Source organism: Mandrillus leucophaeus, unplaced genomic scaffold, assembly GCF_000951045.1.
Source record: "Mandrillus leucophaeus isolate KB7577 unplaced genomic scaffold, Mleu.le_1.0 Scaffold118, whole genome shotgun sequence".
NCBI classification, from domain to species: Eukaryota; Metazoa; Chordata; class Mammalia; order Primates; family Cercopithecidae; genus Mandrillus; species Mandrillus leucophaeus.
The window spans coordinates 3,914,693-3,934,848 of record NW_012100098.1 but is presented as its reverse complement, the minus strand read 5'-3'; the positions used below and the strand labels follow the sequence as shown (position 1 = coordinate 3,934,848).

The 20,156-nt window shown below is 43.0% G+C and overlaps 1 protein-coding gene across 8 annotated transcripts in view; it reads left to right on the top strand.

Annotated features, from left to right (window-relative positions):
* TMBIM6 (transmembrane BAX inhibitor motif containing 6) overlaps positions 1–19,053 on the top strand; it is a 24,210-nt gene extending 5,157 nt beyond the window's left edge. For 3 of the 8 annotated variants that reach the window (XM_011964788.1, XM_011964801.1, XM_011964795.1), the window contains exons 2-10: positions 6,953–7,038; positions 7,457–7,565; positions 10,045–10,165; positions 12,364–12,412; positions 12,524–12,621; positions 12,826–12,905; positions 13,376–13,476; positions 15,848–15,923; positions 17,020–19,053. In XM_011964788.1, the coding sequence (XP_011820178.1) occupies positions 6,983–7,038; positions 7,457–7,565; positions 10,045–10,165; positions 12,364–12,412; positions 12,524–12,621; positions 12,826–12,905; positions 13,376–13,476; positions 15,848–15,923; positions 17,020–17,043 (714 nt within the window). In that variant the 5' untranslated portion in view covers positions 6,953–6,982 and the 3' untranslated portion in view covers positions 17,044–19,053. Of the gene's footprint in view, positions 1–5,167; positions 5,254–6,952; positions 7,039–7,456; positions 7,566–10,044; positions 10,166–12,363; positions 12,413–12,523; positions 12,622–12,825; positions 12,906–13,375; positions 13,477–15,847; positions 15,928–16,694; positions 16,701–17,019 lie in introns of those variants that run through there. The other 5 variants (XM_011964820.1, XM_011964813.1, XM_011964808.1 and 2 more) reach the window with 5 other exon arrangements.
* The last annotated feature ends 1,103 nt before the right edge of the window (positions 19,054–20,156 follow it).

Sequence of the window (20,156 nt, the reverse complement as noted above, 5' to 3'; positions counted from 1 at the left end):
CAGCCTCCTGAGTAGCTGGAATTATACAGGCATGTGCCACCACACCCAACTAATTTTTGTATTTTTAGTAGAGATGGGCTTTCGCTGTGTTGGCTAGGCTGGTCTTGAACTCCTGACCTCATGCAATTTGCCTGCCTCCACCTCCCAAAGTGCTGGAATTATAGGTGTGAACTACCACACCTGGCCCCTCCAAATTAATTTTACTTAATATTGGGGTAAATATTAAGCCTTCAGGATACAGCTACCTGTGAGTTAATGGTTGAGTAATTTTTTAAAAAGTTAATTTACATGACATGTAAATTAGCCTGGGATAAATGTATTCTAAAACTAGACTTTTTTTTTCTTTCCTTTTTTTTTTTTGAGACAGAGTCTTAATCTGTCACCCAGGCTGGAATATAGTGGCGCGATCCCGGCTCACTGCAACCACAGCCTCCTGGGTTCAAGCGATTCTCCTGCTCCAGCCTCTCGAGTAGCTGGGACTACAGGCATGCATCACTACACCTGGCTGTTTATTGTGTTTTTAGTAGAGACAGGGTTTCACCATGTTGGCCAGGCTGCTCTTGAACTCCTAACCTCAAGTGATTCGCCTGCCTCAGTCTCCCAAAATGCTGGGATTACAGGCTAAAACTAGACTTTTAAAAGAGAGAATAATCTACTGAAGACATTGTAGTAATGAGTACACCAGTAATAACAATGTTAGTACACCAGTAATAACAATGGCTACCATGTATTGAACTCATCCTGTGTACAAAGAGCTATTTTAAGAACTTTATTTGTAGTATCTCACCTAATCTTCAACCTTATGAAGTAAGGAATGTTATGTATTAGTGTTTTACAAATGGTAGGCGAAACTGAAGTATAGTGAGATTATGTGCCAGAAGCTTGCTGCATGTCCCACTGCTAAGGAAATAACTAGGATTCATAAGTAGCAGACACTCTCAACCACTATGCAGGGGACATGGTTATACAGTGTATGAACATTACTCAGTAGTAAAAACTAATGAATGGAAAACTTTCTTGGCCAAAAACATAGAAGAAGAAAAGGAAGAGGAGGAAGAACTACTGAAAAATTACTAACAGTTCTTCCCCCTCCTTTTGTTTTTTTGAGACTGAGGCTGGCTGTCTGCCAAACTCTGCCTCCTGGGTTGAAACGATTTTCCTTTCCCAGCCTCCTGAGTAGCTGGGATTACAGGTGTCCACCACCATGCCGGGCTAATTTTTGTATTTTCTTAGTAGAGACTGGGTTTTATTTGGCCAGGCTGGTCTCGAACTCCTGACCTCAGGTGATCCACCCATTTAGGCGTCCCAAAGTGCTGGGATTACAGGCACGAGCCGCCGTGCCCAGCCCTTTCCCCTCTTTTAAACCATGTGAGATTTTTCTTCTAAGTATCAGTTTGTTCTTTTCTAGATATGTGGGAACAAGGTTCAGGATGGTTGAATTAATACAACAGGAAACAAGAACCATGTAATTGACAAACTAATTTTTTTTTTTTTTAAATTTTATAAAACAGTTTTGCTGTGTTGCCCAGGCTGGGGTGCAGTGACATTTTTGCTCTGTTACCAGGCTGGAGTGAAGCGACGTGATGATGGCTCGCTGCAGCCTAAAATTCCTGGGCTCAAGTAATTCTCCTTCCTCAGTCTCCCAAGTAGTTGGGACAATAGGCGCACACCACCACACCAAGCTAATTTTTTAATTTTTTGCAGAGATGAGGTCTTGCTGTGTTGTCCAGGCTGGTCTGGAACTCCTGGGCTCAAGCGACCCTCCCACCTTGGCTTCCCAAAGTGCTGGGCTCACAGGTGGGAGACACTGCCTGGCCTAATTTTTTTTTTTTTTTTTGGAAGTGAACATAACCTTGAGATTTTATTGCCTTCATAATAAAACATAAACATATTTATTTAAATGTATGAACAGTGTTTCTTTGACTTGCTGTTTTAATGTTGCTGTACACACTGAGGCTACGTCTGTCCTGCCTCCAGCATGCGTGGAATGCATACTAAACTGAATCCATGATAGTTTTGTTTTGCATAGCTTTTGGCTACTTCAGCATGTTTCATACTGACTGTAGTTCCTAGGTGTGTGGGAATAGGATTGAAGAGAATGGGGTGTGTGTGTGTGTGTGTGTGTGTGTGTGTGTGTTTTCTTTTAGAGACGTAGTCTCGCACTGTCTCCTGTGCTGGAGTGCAATGGCGTGATCTCAGTTCATTGCAACCTCCGCTTCCCTGGCTCAAGCGATTCTCCTGCCTCAGCCTCCTGAGTAACTGGGACTACAGGTGCCCGCCACCACACCCAGCTAATTTTTGTGTGTTTTTTTTGTTTTTTGTTTTTTTTGAGAAGGAGTCTCACTCTGTTGCCCAGGCTGGAGTGCAGTGACTTGATCTCAGCTCACTGCAAGCTCTGCCTCCCAAGTTCACGCCATTCTCGAGTAGCTGGGACTACAGGCGCCTGCCACCACGCCCGGCTAATTTTTTTTTTTTTTTTTTTTTTAAGTAGAGACGGGGTTTCACCGTGTTAGCCAGGATGATCTCGATCTCCTGACCTTGTGATCCGCCCATCTCGGCCTCCCAAAGTGCTGGGATTACAGGCTTGAGCCACCGCGCCCCGCCTAATTTTTGTATTTTTAATAGAGATGGGGTTTCACCATGTTGGCCAGGCTGATCTCGAACTCCTGACCTCGTGATCTGCTCACCTTGGCCTCCCAAAGTGCTGGGAGGAGCATAGGCGTGAGCCACCGCACCGGCCTGGTTTTTTGTTTGTTTGTTTTAAATTTAAGGCTGGACCCTTGATAATAGTCTTTCATTTTAGGACAAGGGTAAGGGAGATACCTAGAACAAAACAACAAGGCATTTAACATGACCTAGGTGTCCACTGCTAAGAATACCTGTCTCCTACCAGCCCCTGCTGTCCCTCCTTACCCAAGGAGAAGCAGACCACAGGAATATCTAACTCAAAATAATTATGTTTACTTGAGTTTTTTCTTGGGAGAGCTGTGTATTAAACTCTTAGGTTTTTGTTTTTGCATGGCTCTGGCAGAGGAGGCTGATCATGGATACCACAGAATGACGACACTTCAGCAAAACTTTAGCAGTATGTACATGACATGTTGACAGCTTCAGGTTTTCCTCTCCTGGGATGAAAGCATAACAGGAGGCTCTGAATACAATGAGAGGAATTTGGTTATGATTAACACCTGAACATTTACTTCTCATTACAAGTTCAGTATAGGCAAAATTTCCACAACTCCAGGAGGCACTACCCACACTGTATTCTATGTAAATAACCCCTCTTTATTTTAGGGTTGAATTAGTAAGTAATAGGCTTAGAGGTGTGAAAGGACTGCTGTATTGAATTTTTTAGCAGCTTGTGATTTACTTTTTTTCTTTATTGTGGTAAAATATACATAACATTTTAGTGTGTTTTTTTAAAAACAAAGATTTTCATTTATCTGTGGGTTCATCTGGGAAGTTAGTGAGTTACTTGGTTAATGGTGTTGAATGTAGTATTTCAAACCCTGTTAAGAGATGATTGCTCCTAGGATGGAAAATACTTGATATGAGAGCTGCTATTTTTGAGTTAAGTGCAACTTAATCTCGTTTGGCTGAGTTTGCATATCGGCCATTGAAATGTGGGTATCTTTTCTGAGCTTTACTAGTTGAAGCTAAGATTGAAACTTGGTAAGTTTATTTTATCTGGGAAAACTTGTCAGAACAGTTTGATCTCATTATTTATCTGTATATTCTTGTCTGTTTGGAACAGATCTGGAGCAAACTATCACATTTCTTTGATTCTAAGACCTATGTATTCCCTCTCATGTTTTAATGTTTTTGAAATTGTCATCAGTACATTGTATCATAAACATTAAATGTATACAGATGCTCCTCAAGACAGGGCTGCATCTGGAAAATCCCCATTGTAATTTGAAAATACCCTAAGTTGAAAATGTTGAAAATATTGTAAGTCGAAAATGTAAGTCCTTTTCTTTTTGTAAGTCATTTTTGTTTGTTTTTTGAAATGGGGTCTCGCTTTGTTGCCCAGGCTGGAGTACAGTAGTGTGATCTCGGCTTACTGCAACCTCCGCCTCTCGGATTCAAGCGATTTTCCTGCCTCAACCTCCCAAGTAGCTGGGACTACAGGGGCATGCCACCATGCCCAGCTAATTTTTGTATTTTTAATAGAGATAGGGGTTTGCTGTGTTGGCCAGACTGGTCTCAAACTCTTGATGTCAAAGTGATCTACCTGTCTCAGCCTCCCAAAGTACTGGAATTACAGGTGTGAGCCACCGTGCCCAACCTGTAAGTCATTTTTGAGTTAATGAACTTTTAATTTACAATGGGTGTATCCAGATGTAACCCATCGCAAATCAAGGAGTGTACTGAATGAGTATCAATTTCTCCCAGTGATAGGTCAACCCTGGTAAGTCAGGGACCATCTGTGCTTTACCAGGTTTCTTTTTTTCGCCATAAAGCTATTAAAATTGCTGTGCACTTTTGCATCTACAATATTTGGTAGTTACATATTTTGCTTAAATTTTGAAATAGTGATATTGAAAAACAGAAGCTTTGGTTATTTTTTAATGATTTCAAACCACAAGCTTCTATTAAAGTGAAATTGCTATTTCACATCCGCGCCCCCGCCCCAACCAACACAGCCTTTGATGGTTTTGGATTTTCCATCAACAGTTGTTAAGAGAGAACCAGAAAGAGGCAGTCAGTACCCCCTAGGAAATGTCAGAGAGGTATCTGAGAAAGGGGAGTTTCTGCCATTCTCCCCTCGAGCAGATTCCACTGAGCAGAGTCTGGTTGCCTGAGTGTTGCCACTTTCTTAGAATCCCCTGGGTGTTTGAGGATCCACCCCCTCCACCCCCCACCCTTCTTTAATTCTTGTAATTGGAAGCAAGAGGTTCTTTAGCGTTGCTGTTGTGAATACTGAGAAACTTGGCTCTGAAGGTTGCTTCAGTATTGTTGTAAGTGTCGTCTAGGGATGTCATTAGGGATGTTAATGGGAAACCTTAAACAAAGACACTTTCCAGGTGATGAATTCTGCCATGCTGTAAGTGTGCTCTCTAGAGGACATATTCATATTCATCTTGGTTTTGGAAGGCTGTGGGTGTCCTTGTAACAACCTGCAATAATTGCACCATCTAGATCAAGAGGGCCCAGATCCCTGTAACTCAGAGGAGAGAGCAACAACTTTAGTAGGTTCTGCAGCTTCTCACTGTATCTGTCCTTAAGAACTGAACTAACAAAAGTTCTGAGGTGAGTAGTGATGATGATGAGAGAAGGAAAGGAGAAATCAGAGAAGGCAAGCCAGCCATTGTGAATATTTCATTTGTGGGAGAGAGCCTCAGGAAGCAAATGATGTTTATATCTTTCCACTGGCCCAGGATTCCTTAGGAAATTTGTTTGGAGACTGTAACTTTTATTACCTGGATGAATTGTTCTGAGTGTTGCTCTAGGTGCTCATTAGAGTGCTTCATTCAGTAGGTGGCCTTTCACACAACTTATCTTTTGTGTTTGAATCCCTTCCTCCCTGCCCCTCCTTTTCTGGTAGATTTAAAGTGGATGGGCATTAAGGCCCTGATAAGACTTTGGAGGATTTAAATTTAGAAAAGATGAAAGATCTTGACTCAATCTTTAGCACTGTAGATTGAACATGTTTACTTAGGATTGCATGTGAAATGGGGGAGAGAGCAAAACTTAAGAACTTGACTTTATGGTATTGATATGATCTAACCTGGATATAATTCAGTTTAAAAATGCTGTTTTTGACATTGAGACACTTGGCAAAAATCTGAATAAGGCCTGTAGATTAGAAATAGTATTGCATCGGTATTAATATCCTGATTTTGATCATTGCTTTCAGGATATACACACTGAAGTATTTAGGAGCACTGTGTCTTCGTGGTTAGGGAAAAATATTTTTACATCTCTCTATATATTGTTATATAGAGAGGGGATGAAGCAAATATGGTGAAATATTAGCATTTAGGAAATCTGGGTGAAGGTTGTACAGGAATTCTTGGTACTGTTCCAGCCTTTCTGTAGGAAAGGTTCTGAAACTGTCAAAAAATACCCCCCAAAAATTCTCCTTTCTGCATAAATTCCTTTTTTATGGAGGTAGAAACCTTTCTTTTTATTAAAATTGTGAATCCTTTTCAGTTCAGTTCTTAAATGTATTAGGTGAGAAATTTTGATATGCATATATTTAAAATGGAAGTCTTAGTGCCAGACCCAGCTTTATATAGTCTTGTTTTGTTTTGTTTAGTTTTGTTTTTGAGGCGGAGTCTTGTCCTGTTACCCAGGCTGGAGTGCAGTGGCGCATCTTGGCTCACTGCAATCTCCACCTCCCGGGTTCAAGCAATTCTTCTGTCTTAGCCTCCCGAGTAGCTGGGATTGCAGGTATGCACCAACATACCCGGCTAATTTTTTGTATTTTCAGTAGAGACAGGGTTTCATCATGTTGGTCAGGCAAGTCTTGAACTCCTGACCTCAGGTGATCCGCCCACCTCAGCCTCTCAGAAGTGCTGGGATTACAGGCGTGAGCCACCATGCCCGACCGAGGGAATTCTTTAGCATCTTGAAACAATGACAAAATTGCTTTATGTGCCAATGTCTAGGTGCTTTTAACTAGATTGTTAATTGAGAATCTGTCTTAGAAACTTTCTGCCTTTTAAAGGGGCAAATTGCCTTCTGAAAGAATAGAAATCAAATGGTAGTAACAAAATACTTTGGGGGAGAAGAGGATGCATTCAATTCCTCTGTCCTCTTTAAAATGGTTGGCTATGATTGCAAATAACATTGTAGGACACATAAAAATAAAAATGGTTGTGTTAGGGCTGTAGAATTTTAGGCAAGTTTTCATCTTTCTGAACTTATATGTTGCTTTTTTTTTTTTTTTTAATAAGCTGTTCGTGTGACTCCGTGTGACTTAATAACTCTAACCTTTATTCTACAGAGTGGAGACTGTTGCACAGACTCTGGAACCATGAACATATTTGATCGAAAGATCAACTTTGATGCGCTTTTTAAATTTTCTCATATGTAAGTGTTTTGACGTTAACTGGTTTTGTACAGCATTTCTTGTCATATCTCTTTTTCCCTTTTCTGCGTTTATAACTTTTGTGTATATAAGCTAATAAATTGGCCAGAATCCAGAGGACCTGATGAAAATGTCCAGATTCTACAGGTTGCTGTGTGGTTATTGGAAAGGCATTTTTTCTAGTTTGGGTACTGATTATTCATAATCTTGGGCATTTGGTCTTCCTCAGCATTTAAGATTCTGTTAACCTATTTTCAAAATATTATTTTTTATTATAATATGCTTTCCTAAAAGTATTTCAGACTATTTGTAACAGAACTTTTACATATTCCCAGAAAGGCAAAGAGATAAGTGATTCTTCTTAGCTTAAATATGAGATTGGTCTGGGAGTGATTGCTCTTACTCACATTCTTTTCTTAGAACCCCCTCAACGCAGCAGCACCTGAAGAAGGTCTATGCAAGTTTTGCCCTTTGTATGTTTGTGGCGGCTGCAGGGTCCTATGTCCATGTGGTCACTCATTTCATTCAGGTAAGAACGATTTTTTCTCCTGGTTGCTGTGGTACAAATTACATTAGGAAGAAACCAGCTCAGCAAGGTGGTCCAGGGACCCTGTTCCTCTCTTTAATCTTTATCAGTAGTTTAGGATTTAAACTCAGCCATTAAATCAGGACATGTAAAGCCATTTTAATTTTCTGGCAACCGTGCCCTCTCTAGATACTGAAAACAGAATGCCTTAACCTTCGCACTGAATGGTGTGCTGCTGACTTACAAGACCCCCACCCACTGAGTAGATGCATGACGTGCATGCTGGGATTCTTTTGCACAGAAGCCTTTTTTATCTTTTCCACCATTCTTCCTTTGCAAAACTCTGATTGTGTGATTAACTATCAGAGGCAGGATTGAGATCTTTTTAAGGAATCGACCCCTTTTATTTTCTGATAACTGTTGCCTGCATGGTTGGGTAAAAACCTTCAACAATTTGTTTTCCTGTATTGAGAGAGAATTGGGTTTGGTCAACAGGAGTAGAAGGTACAGTTTGAGGAATAACCAGAAAGTTTGAAGACTCCTAACATAGTCTTGTCCCTTTGTAGAATATTCCTTTTAGCATAAATGTAGAGGTGGGCCTCTGTTGGCATTTGCCACTGCTGAGAACTATCCTTATGTTCAGGCATCTCCTGGCAGGGATTGTGTGAAAAATTACTGTAGACACTCAAAAGATAGGGCTTTGATCGCTTGAGTTTTAGGCAAGGTTAGCCCTTAAATAAAGTAGTAAAATGCAATCAATCCTTGTTATTCACGATTCTATATTTGTGAATTCACCTACTCATTAAAATTTGTAACCCCAAAATCAATACTCATGGCACTTTTTGCAGACAGGCACAGAGTGGTGGAAAAGTTGAGTCACCCTGCTATGCAATGTTTTCAGCTGAGGTTGAACAAGACAGTGTTCTGCCTCCTTGTTTCAATTCTCATATTGTAAACAAATGTTCTTTTCATGATCATTTAGTGCCACTTTCTTTGTATTTTTGTGCTTTTAATTGGTGATTTTGCTGGGTTTCTTTGAGTGGAGGTCTTGGTGTGTTGTCCTGACTGGTCTCAAACTACTGGGCTCAAGTGATCTCGCACCTTAGCCTCCCAAGTAGCTGGGATTACAAGCACATACCACCATGCTTGGCTTAATTTTGCTGTTCAGAATGCAAACAGCATAGTGCTGAAGTGCTGTCTGGTATTCCTGAGTGCAGAAAGACCGTAATGTGCCTTATGAAGAAAATGTGTATATTAGATAAGCTTCATTCCACCATGAGTTGTACTGCTGTTGTGACTGTGAGTTCAATGTTAAGGGATAAAAAATAATGTCAGATGAGGTGTCCTTAAACAGAAACACACATAAAACAAGGTATCTGTTGATCATTTGATGAAAATGTTTTGACCTTAGGCTTGCAGGAACCTACCTACCTTTTATTTCCCTCAGGAACAAGGGCTTACTAATTCATTGTCCACTGTGACTTTATAACATAAACACTGTGAATAATGAGAATAAACTTCTTCCTTTAAAGGAAGGAAGGCACTTCAGTGTCTACATCCATCCTTAATGATTTCTCTTTTTTCTAATGCCTGTAGCTTGTCCCACTTGCGTTTTTAAAAAAAGAAACACTTTTTTCTTACTACAAAGCTAATATGCGTTCATTTTAGAAAATTCAGAAAACAGACTAGCAATGTGAAGGAAGTATTTTAAAAACTTTCATAATCCCATCATCCAGAAATAACTACTGTTAACATTTTAGTACTTTACAGTCTTCTGTATATGTATGTGTCTTGGTGTTTTGGTTTTGGGGGATTTGTTTGTTTGTTTTTGTTTTTTTGAGACGGAGTTTCACTCTTGTTGCCCAGGCTGGAGTGCAATGGCACGATCTTGGCTCACTGCAACCTCCACCTCCGCGGGTTCAAGCAATTCTCCTGCCTCAACCTCCCGAGTAGCTGGGATTACAGGCATGCGCCACCACGCCCGGCTGATTTTGTATTTTTAGTAGAGACCAGATTTCTCCGTGTTGGTCAGGCTGGTCTCGAACTCCTGACCTCAGGTGATTCGCCCACATTGGCCTCCTAAAGTGCTGGGATTACAGGCGTGAGCCACCATGTTTTTTTTAAGTGATCAAAAAGGGATCGTTTCTATTTCTTCTACAGATGGAATCTACTTTAAGCACTTGTCACGTTGATTCATCCTTTCTGTTTTTTGGGCAGGACTCACTCATAGTTTGACTTGGGTAGTTGTACTGTAGTTGAAGCCAGAAGAGCCTCCAGTATCCACCATGGTCCTGACTCTGTGCTTCAGGGCTTCTGGGTTCTCTCCTCAGCCTCATCCCTGAGAAAACACTACTTTTTCTCCTGCCTCCAGGTTATAAGCAAATGTTAGGAAGTTCAGACGAGTATTTGAACCCAATAAAGATGTCTTGCAAAATAAATTTGAAACTTTCAAGTGTTTAATGACTAATTCTGACTCTGACAGGCTGGCCTGCTGTCTGCCTTGGGCTCCCTGATATTGATGATTTGGCTGATGGCAACACCTCATAGCCATGAAACTGAGCAGAAAAGACTGGGACTTCTTGCTGGATTTGCTTTCCTTACAGGTACATTAAGGGATTTGTCTAATTTTGAGGGGTGAACTGTATTTTCAGTATCTCTAAGCTCTCTACTCCTTTTTTTTTTTTTTTTTTTGAGACAGTCTCCCTCTGTCACCCAGGCTAGAGAGTGCAGTAGTGTGATCTCGCCTCACTGCAACCTCCGCCTCCCGGGTTCAAGTGATTCTCCTGCCTCAGCCTCCCAAGTAACTGAGATTACAGGCATGTGCCACCACACCTGGCTAATTTTTGTGTTTTTAGTAGAGACGGGGTTTCACCATGTTGGCCAGGATGGTCTTGATCTCCTGACCTCATGATCTGCTTGCCTTGGCCTCCCAAAGTGCTGGGATTACAGACGTGAGCCACCACACCCAGCCTTTATTTATTTATTTATTTATTTATTTTGAGACTGAGTTTCACTCTTGTTGCCCAGACTGGAGTGCGGTGGCACGATCTTGGCTCACTGCAACCTCCACCTCTGGGATTCAAGCGATTCTCTTGCCTCAGCCTCCTGAGTAGCTGGGATTACAGGCACCCACCACCACACTCGGCTAATTTTTTATATTTTTAGTAGAGATGGGGTTTCACTATGTTGGCCAGGCTGATCTCGAACCTCTGACCTCACGATCCGCCCACCTCGGCCTCCCAAAGTGCTGGGATTACAGGCATGAGCCACTGCCCTGGCCCTAATTCTGTATTTTAGTAGAGACGGGGTTTCACCCTGTTAGTCAGACTGGTCTCGAACTCCTGACCTCAGTAATCCACCTGCCTCAGCCTCCCAAAGTGCTGGGATTACAGACATGAGCCACTGTGCCTGGCCTTCCTGGCCTGCTTTCTAATTTCACATAGGTTCATTTTGTTTCCCCATCTATTAGGGGAAACTCTTTGTGAGTAACCACTATGACTCTACTTTTGTGTCCAAAAATAGCCATTGTGTACCTGAATGAATGAGGTTCAAGAGCTTAGGTGGCATAATCTATTAATAGTAGACATAGAACTTTTAATAAACTAGACCTGAGAATCTGACTTAGTTGCACCCACACTGGCAATTATCTTCTGAGTCTTACAGACAGTGCATTAAAGCTATACATTGAGATCCATTGTGCAGGACACTTTGCTGATTCTCAAAAAAAAAAAGACACAGCTTTTGTAGAATTGTCATAAAGGAAGCAAGACTCAAGCTATGTAATAAAAATACTTGCAAAACAACATTTGAATTAGAACAGCTTGTTCTGAGTGATAGTCTAATATATGTAGTGTTGGAGAAATTTTAGAAAGGAAGAGATTTAGGGATTAAGATTTTTGCATCAGGGCAAGCTAATTTTTGAAGGCATTAAGGGGTGGAATTATCAGAAGGGAAGAGGAAAGTAATTAGAATGAAAGAAATGTTGAAGCTGGAACAGGTTGCCCTCCCGTTGGCAGGTGTCCACCTACAGAACCAGTCTGGCCTTTGCTACAAAGGGGAGTCGGTCCTCCATGACAATAAGGTTGCTGGCCACAAGGCACTGTTTTGCTCTTTATCCTTTTTTTCTAATTCCTGATCTGGCCTATATTACCATCTCACATCACTCTAGCTCTGAAATGTTTGACATGCCTGCTTTATTTTCTTCTAATTTCTGTTCCCTCCCTGAGGTCATTTATGGTTTTCAGCTAAAAGCACAATTTTGCAGCTATTTCTATTTTAAAAAAATAAAAAACAAAAACAAAAAAACACAGTCAAGTATACGTTTATTTTTTTATTTTTGTTTTTTTTTTTTTGAGACGGAGTCTCGCTCTGTCGCCCAGGCTGGAGTGCAGTGTCCGGATCTCAGCTCACTGCAAGCTCCGCCTCCCGGGTTTACACCATTCTCCTGCCTCAGTCTCCCGAGTAGCTGGTACTACAGGCGCCCGCCACCTCGCCCGGCTAGTTTTTTTGTATTTTTTAGTAGAAACAGGGTTTCACTGTGTTAGCCAGGATGGTCTCGAGCTCCTGACCTCGTGATCCGCCCGTCTCGGCCTCCCAAAGTGCTGCGATTACAGGCTTGAGCCACGGCGCCCAGCCAAGTATACATTTCATTGAAAAAAATTACAGAGGGGAGAGAGATTTAACTCTTTAGTCCACGTTTGTTAAGAGCATAAGTATGCCTATACTTTGGGATCAGCTTTTGGATGAGGATCCTATTCAAGAATTGATGGTAATACTGTTTTCTGGGTTTTTTGTTTTCTAGGAGTTGGCCTGGGCCCTGCCCTGGAATTTTGTATTGCTGTCAACCCCAGGTAACTCTTTTGGTCATGTCTAATGTGCTTTTATCTTTATGAATATACCTTCATATATATATACCTTCATAATATGTATACCCTTAATCTAATGGTCTTTTTCTCTAACAGCATCCTTCCCACCGCTTTCATGGGCACAGCAATGATCTTCACCTGCTTCACCCTCAGTGCACTCTATGCCAGGCGCCGTAGCTACCTCTTTCTGGGAGGTAAGTGTGAACTGGCAAACAGGGAATGGGGGCTCCTCTTTAGCCAGAATTCTCACTAGTACTCCTTCCTTACCCCTAACTCCTTTGCGACTATTGAATTGAGATTAAAAACTTTCGTTCTGGGGAAAGTTAAGGAATGGCTTTAATGGGATTGCTTTACTTTGCTTTGGCTTTTCTCAAGACAGCTTTTGCTGTGTCTTATAGGTATCTTGATGTCAGCCCTGAGCCTGTTGCTTTTGTCTTCTGTGGGGAATGTATTCTTTGGATCCATTTGGCTTTTCCAGGTAAGACTTTGCCTAGAACTTGCTAGCAGCCGTTTGCCTCACACTTCTTTTCTTTTCTCTTTCTTTCTTTCCTTTTCTTTCCACTTCTTTCTGTACTACTTTGGGCAGTGCTCTCTAAGCCTTCCCATTATCCTTCATAGGATGGAGCCTTCTGCCACAAGTGAAAACAGGCTGCACAAGGTTAGGCATTGCTAAGAGAGAATGGTTTGCTCAGACACCATTTTTGTAAGGCCAGTCTGGCAGTGGCTGCTTGTTAAAATGATTGAAACTCTTCCAGTGACCAGTGCAGTGTTGTGCCTAGGGAAGTAATGTGGTCTTCCCTAGGCTGCAGTTCTCATGAATGGTAATGTTCATAGGGTTCACATTTGATGTATGTTCAAGTGGCCATGAGCCAGAAAGTATGACTGTTTTTTTTTTTTTTTTCACTGCAACTTCTGCTATATAGTAACTTCATCTCGTACATTTGTTAGGCAAACCTGTATGTGGGACTGGTGGTCATGTGTGGCTTTGTCCTTTTTGATACTCAACTCATTATTGAAAAGGCCGAAAATGGAGATCAAGATTATATCTGGTGAGTGTGGGAACTAGTCTTTAACAAGCATGAAGGTTGACGCATACCGTTCCACAGCTGAACTTAGGTTGGCATTGGCTGAACATAGGTGGCCAAGCTTTGGGAGTGTATGTGGTAGGAAACCCACGGTTTTGGAACTGTGTACCGTAATCTTCCTCAATTCCTGAAAGACTTCACATTTTTTAAAAATCTGGCCTAATAGGCCCGGTGTGGTGGCTCACACCTATAATCCCAGCACTTTGGGAGGCTGAGGCAGCTGGATCGCTTGAGCTCAGACGTTTGAGACCAGCCTGGGCAACATGGCGAAATCCCATCTTTACTAAAAATATTAAAAAATAAACTGGGCGTAGTGGCACATGTATATAATCCCAGCTACTCAGGATGTTGAGGCACAAGAATCATTTGAACCTAGGAGGTGGAGGTTGAAGTGAGCCAAGATTGCGCCACTGCACTCCAGCCTGGCAACAGAGCAAGACCCTGTCTCAAAAAAAAAAAAAAAAGTATGGGGACCAGGCGCAGTGGCTCACTCCTATAATCCCAGCACTTTGGGAGACTGAGGTGGGCAGATCACAAGATCAGGAGATCAAGACCACCCTGGCTAACACAGTGAAACCCCGTCTCTACTGAAAATACAAAAAATTAGCCAGGTGTGGTGGCGGGTGCCTGTAGTCCCAGCTACTCAGGAGGCTGAGGCAGGAGAATGGTGTGAACCTGGGAGGCCAAGGTTGCTGTGAGTGGAGATCGCACCACTGCTCTCCAGCCTGGACGACAGAGCGAGACTCTGTCTCAAAAAAAAAAAAAAAATGTTGGAGGGTGGCTGATATATTTATATATCCATAGTGGCTGCCTCCAGACAGAAGCGAGGGAGATCTTTATCCTTTTCCTTTCTATACTTCTGTATTCTTTAAACAATGAGCAGAAGATACACTCTGTTTTTAGAGGCAGGGTCTCGCTCTGTTGCCTAGGCAGTAAGTAGTGTGGTGCTGTGAACACAGCTCGCTGCAGCCTGAATTTCCTGTGCTCAAGCAGTCCTTCTGCCTCAGCCTCTTGAGTATCTGGGACAACAGGCACATGTGACCATGCCAGGGTAATTTATTTTTTGTAGAGATGGGGTCTTACCATATTGCCCAGATTGGTCTCAAGCATTCCTCCTGCCTTGATCTCCCAAGGTGTTGGGATTACAGGCTTGAGCCACCATACCCAGCTACTTTTTTTTTTTTTTTTTAGACAGAGTCTTGCTCTGTCACCCAGGCTGGAGTGCAGTGGCACAATCTCAGCTCACTGCAACCTCTGCCTCCTGGGTTCAAGCAATTCTCGTGCCTTAGCCTCCCTAGTAGCTGGGATTACAAGTGCTCTCCACCACGTCCAGCTAATTTTTGTAATTTTAGTAGAGATGAGGTTTTGCCATGTTGTCCCTTGAGGACATGGTCTCAAACTCTTGGCCTCAAGCAATCTGCCTTCCTCAGCCTCCCACAGTGGTGGGATTACAGGCATGGGCCACCATGCCCAGCTCACTTTTTTTTTTTTTGAAACAGTTTCGCTCTTGTTGCCTAGGCTGGAGTGCAGTGTGCGATCTTGGCTCACTGCAACCGTTGCCTTCTGGGTTCAGGTGATTCTCCTGCCTCAGCCTCCTGTGTAGCTGGGATTACAGGCATGCGCCACCATGCCTGGGTGTTTTTGGTAGAGATGGAGTTTCTCCATGTTGGTCAGGCTGGTCTCGAACTCCGTACTCTGGTGATCCACCCACCTCGGCCTCCCAAAGTGCTGGGATTACAGGTGTGAGCCACTGCACCTGGCACTTTTTTCTTTTTTAATGTAGTGATTCTCTCAAAGTCTCATGACTAATTAGTGGTAGTTAAAGGTTCAGACTTGGACCTCTGCAGAGTCCAAAGCTCTTGAGACAAGGATTGCTGTCACCCAGGCTACAGTAGGAGAGGCACTGTCATGGCTCACTGCAGACTCAGTCTCCCTCGGTTCAGGTGTTCCTCCCACCTCAGCCTCCTCAGTAGCTGGGATTGCAGGCGCATGCCAGCATGCCCTGCTAATTTTTGTAGAGACAGGATTTTGCTGTGTTACCCAGCTTGGTGTCGAACTCCTGGGCGCAAGCAATCCACCTCTCTCAGCCACCCAAGATGTTGGGATTACAGGCATGAGCCACTGTGCCCGGCCCAGTCTCTTTTCTGTATGCTGCATGACTTCGATGAGTCTGAAAGGATCTCAGACACCCAAGTTTTACTTCCTTAGTTGGGGGTAAAGTGTGGGAGAAGCTGGCTCGTGGGGGTGGGAGTGGGGTTTATATTCTGCATCTTTGTGAGCTTGTGGATAAAAGAAAGTCTGAAGTACAGATCCTAATCTGGTTCTTGCCTTTCAGGCACTGCATTGATCTCTTCTTAGATTTTGTTACTCTCTTCAGAAAACTCATGATGATCCTGGCCATGAATGAAAAGGTTTGTTAGCCCTGTCACCCAAAGATGAGAGAATAATGGCTTCTGAGCTTAGCATGTGTGTATACTTCAGATTTGAAAACTTGCTCACACACTGTGTTAGGTCCAGGATAACTGTAAGCAGGCCACTGAGTAAGAGGTAAACTATAAGTCTTCAGTTGCTAGAGAAAAAGCAACAAGTGAAAAAAAAATTTTTTTAAACTAATTCCTGAGCTTAGCATAAAAGGGAAAAAAGCTTCAGTGGGCAGTAAACACAACCTACTATATGAATAATTTAAAGGCTATATAGTTGTGACTCAGAAAGGTATTGTGGAGGACACTGCAAATTTCAGAAGTAGACTAATATTATCCATTTGTTAGTCTTTGTTTTTTTTCCAAGGAAGCATTCTATATGGGGCTAATGAGTATCCAACATAGTCTAGTTCAGCAGTGGGGGAAACAACTGAAATGAGCTTTTCTTTACAGACCTTATGGAGCTTAGAGATAGCACAGTGGTAGTGGGAGCAGCTGACCAGATAGGGTTGCTGGCTCTGTCTGGGCTGTGCCATGGTTGGACTGAGCACTAGGCAGATGTGCTAGTTTCAGAACGAGCAACCCAATTTTTATTCCTTTATACATTGGGCTTCCATCCAAGATTGAATGAAGAATTCTGCTGGACCAAATTATTTCTGAATGTCAGTTTATGCCAAAGAGTCATGCTCACTTTGCAGAGGGGAGCACTTCTCAGGCCTAATGGATGGTTGGTGGTCTTGGCCTCTAGTTTCACTCTTTTAGGATAGAGCGCCATCTGCAGTCTTCACTGTTGGGATCTGAGCTGTGGTGGCTGTGAATAGCCTAGAACGGTCAGGCAGCCCACCTAGGCACTCCTGGGGTTGGGGTGGGGACATCTGCTTAACCTTTATTTTCAGTTGGTCTGTTGGCAACTTTGGGAACCACCAGTAAGACGTTAAGATTCAGTTTTTGCTGAGCCAAGGAAGCATTTCTCATTTCTTTTTAATTGTCTGGCTCACTTCTAGTCCCTAAGTACATGCTCACTCAAGAGTTTCAGCTTGAATGTCAAATGTCAAAAATTAATTGGGTGATTTTTCTCTATTTCTAGGATAAGAAGAAAGAGAAGAAATGAAGTGACCATCCAGCCTTTCCCAATTTGACTTCCTCTCCTTCCACCCCTCGTTTCCTTTTTGCACACATTACAGGTGGTGTGTTCTGTGATAATGAAAAGCATCAGAAAAGCTTTTGTACTTTGTGGTTTCCTCTATTTTGAATTTTTTGATCAAAAAACTGATTAGCAGAATATAGTTTGGAGTTTGGCTTCATCTTCCTGGGGTTCTCCTCACTCCCTTTTTTGTCAACCCCATCTGTAGCCTCTTCCTCTACTTAGGCAGTCGACCCGTTGTGATGAGGAGTGGGACCAGCAGAGGGCGCTAACTTCAGAAGTCGCTTTCCCACCAGTGGACCTGAACTGTTCGGTAGCGCCACCCGGCCCTTCCTTCCTCATCGCTGTTTGGTATGCGCACAGTTCCTGTGGGACTGGGCCATGAGTTTTCCATTGGAAAGAAATTCAGTGGTCCCATTGTTAACTTAGCCTCATATCTGAACTGTCAGGCCCTACAAAGAAAATGGAGAGCCTCTTCTGGTGGATGCTTTGCTTCCTCTGAGCTGCCCATGCTGGTCTGGCAAACACACCTTTCTGCTTTGCCTTCACAAAAGTAATGTGTTCCCTTTCCCATCCCTTGCCTGATCCTCAGGGAGTCAGCCTGCTTCCATCCATGGGTGGGAAGACTTCAGCACAAAGGGAAGACTAATTCTTGTCAGGCATTTTTGAAAAGGCTGATTATGTGTATCAAGGTACAGCATCGTAGGGTTCCCCTAAACTTGCCCTGTTTTTGTTTTTTTAGTTGGTTATCCCCTTACTGAGTGGCCTCTACTAAGTGGCTGTGATTAAATGTCTGAGCAAGGATAGGGAAGGGGAATGGTTGAGCCTCTGGAGCTCATTGTAACCAATCCTGCCAGACCTGTTTGGGGCAACAGGGAACAAACCTAGATAAGGACCTGTTTGGGGCGGTGGGGAGCAAAATCTCCTTTACCAACCAAGCAGTTCCTTGTTCACATCAACAGAATGCGGCTGTGATAACTTAGGAGGCAGCAATCCAATAGTCCTCCAGTGCATTTTAGTCTGTCCCCAACTGACCACCAGTAGGTAGTGTCAAGCCAGAGACTCAGGGCAGTAGATAAATGTTCATTTTACTGATGCACTTTAGTTTTTGGTCTGTTACCTGTTTTCCAGAAATTTGTGGCCTTTTAGGTGGGAGTTAGGTGACCAAACCAGTGACAGCCCCAATCCCTGCAGTTTTGTGGCTTCCAGTGTGGGTGCATAGTCCTGATGGGGATCTCCAGCTCCTTCACTGTGGGCTGCCACAGACAGCTGCCCACAGAAGGGCCAGTGTTGGGAGTGGTTGTGGCTCTGAGCTGCTCTACAGAGCCTCAGTGTAAGGGGATTGAGCCATTGAAAGCTCATTACCAATAGGACATAATTTTTGGCTCTCTATTCACAACCAGTGCGCAGATTGACATGGTGGCTTCAGGTTCACAGTGCACCGTGTTACTGTGCTATCCCATGAAACCATTTGTTCCCAAGTTGTGTTTATTCCTGAAGTGACACGCCACCCGGAAAGGTTCACTTTGACTGAGGATGCTGTCCTCTGATGTAGCTACTGCCTCCAGCCTCTGGCTAGAGAACTTACTAAAGGGACTTCCTTCCTGTTAAACCCCTGTTAACAACTCTCCATAAATTTGGTGATTCTCTGCCAGGTCTAAAAATTTGAGTTACATCTCCTGAAGCCAAACTCCACCTTCTGTGCTTTTTTGCTTGGGATAATGGAGTTTTTCTTTTAGAAACAGTGCCAAGAATGACAAGATATTAAAAAACAAAAAAAAACTACTTTTAAAGAAAATGCCTAACAGATTTTTAATACAGTTATCTCTAATTACCACTTTATTTTCTAGTTCCTTGATTTTCAGCTCAGGCTGCATTCTAACTCATACTGTGAAGACAAAGGTGTTTTTGATTCAGAAATATATGAAATCTACGTAGTCTTAATTTGTAAAAAATAAAGAAAATTCCTTAACCTTTCCTGGTGTTTGTGTTAAATTCAAGGGTACAGCTGGTCATGGAACTTGTGATACTGCCAGGTTCGCTAGTGGGGGCTGGGAGTGGGACACAATTGAGTTCGTGTCATAAGTATGAATGGTGACAAAGACCCCCACTTAGACCTGCCACTCTGTAGCCCCAACATGCCACAAATGTTGAGAATTTTCTCTGTCAAATATGTAGGCCAGTTTTGTTTCCAGTCCTCTCCACCCGCTGCCACCTTTGCTGTATGTTGTTTGTGGTGGTATGTGCATTTGGTTCAGATGTGCAGCCAAGCTTTGGAATTTGAGGATGCATAATGGGAAAAAAGGCAAATGATACCCACTAATTCTGCAAGTATTTTGTTGACCCACTGCTGCCAGGCTGTATTTTAAGTGCATTAGTTAATAAAAGTGTAAAAGTTGGCCAGTCATGGTGGCTCACACCTGTAATCACAGCACTTTGGGAGGACAAGGTGGGCAGATCTCCTGAGGTCAGGAGTTAAAGACCAGCCTGGCCAACATGATGAAACCCCATCTCTACTAAATACACCCAAAAAAATAGTGGTGGGCACCTGTAAACCCAGCTACTTGGGAGGCTGAGGCAGGAGAATTACTTGAACCTGGGGAGGTGAGTTGCAGTGAGCTGAGATGCACCACTGCATTCCAGCCTGGGTGACAGACTTGGTCTCCAAAAAAAGTTGGCCAGGTGCGGTGGCTCACGCCTGTAATCCCAGCATTTTGGGAGATTGAGGTGGGTGGATCACCTGAGGTCAGGAGTTTTGAGAGCAGCCTGGCCAATATGGTGAAACCCTGTCTCAACTAAAAATACACAAAAAAACCCCGCCGTGGTGGCAGGCGCCTTTAGTGCCAGCTACTCGGGAGGCTGAGGCAGGGGAATCGCTTGTGCCTGGGAGGCAGAGATTGCAGTGAGCCGAGATTGTGCCACTGCACTCCAGCCTGAGCGAGACTCCATCTCAAAAAGTCCTTGTCCTCATAGTTTAGATAGGAGATTATCAATTGGGACTTGGGTTACAATCAGGTTGCTCAATTCTGTGTGTGTGTGTGTGTGTGTTTTGATTTTTGAAGACAGGGTCATGGTCTTGC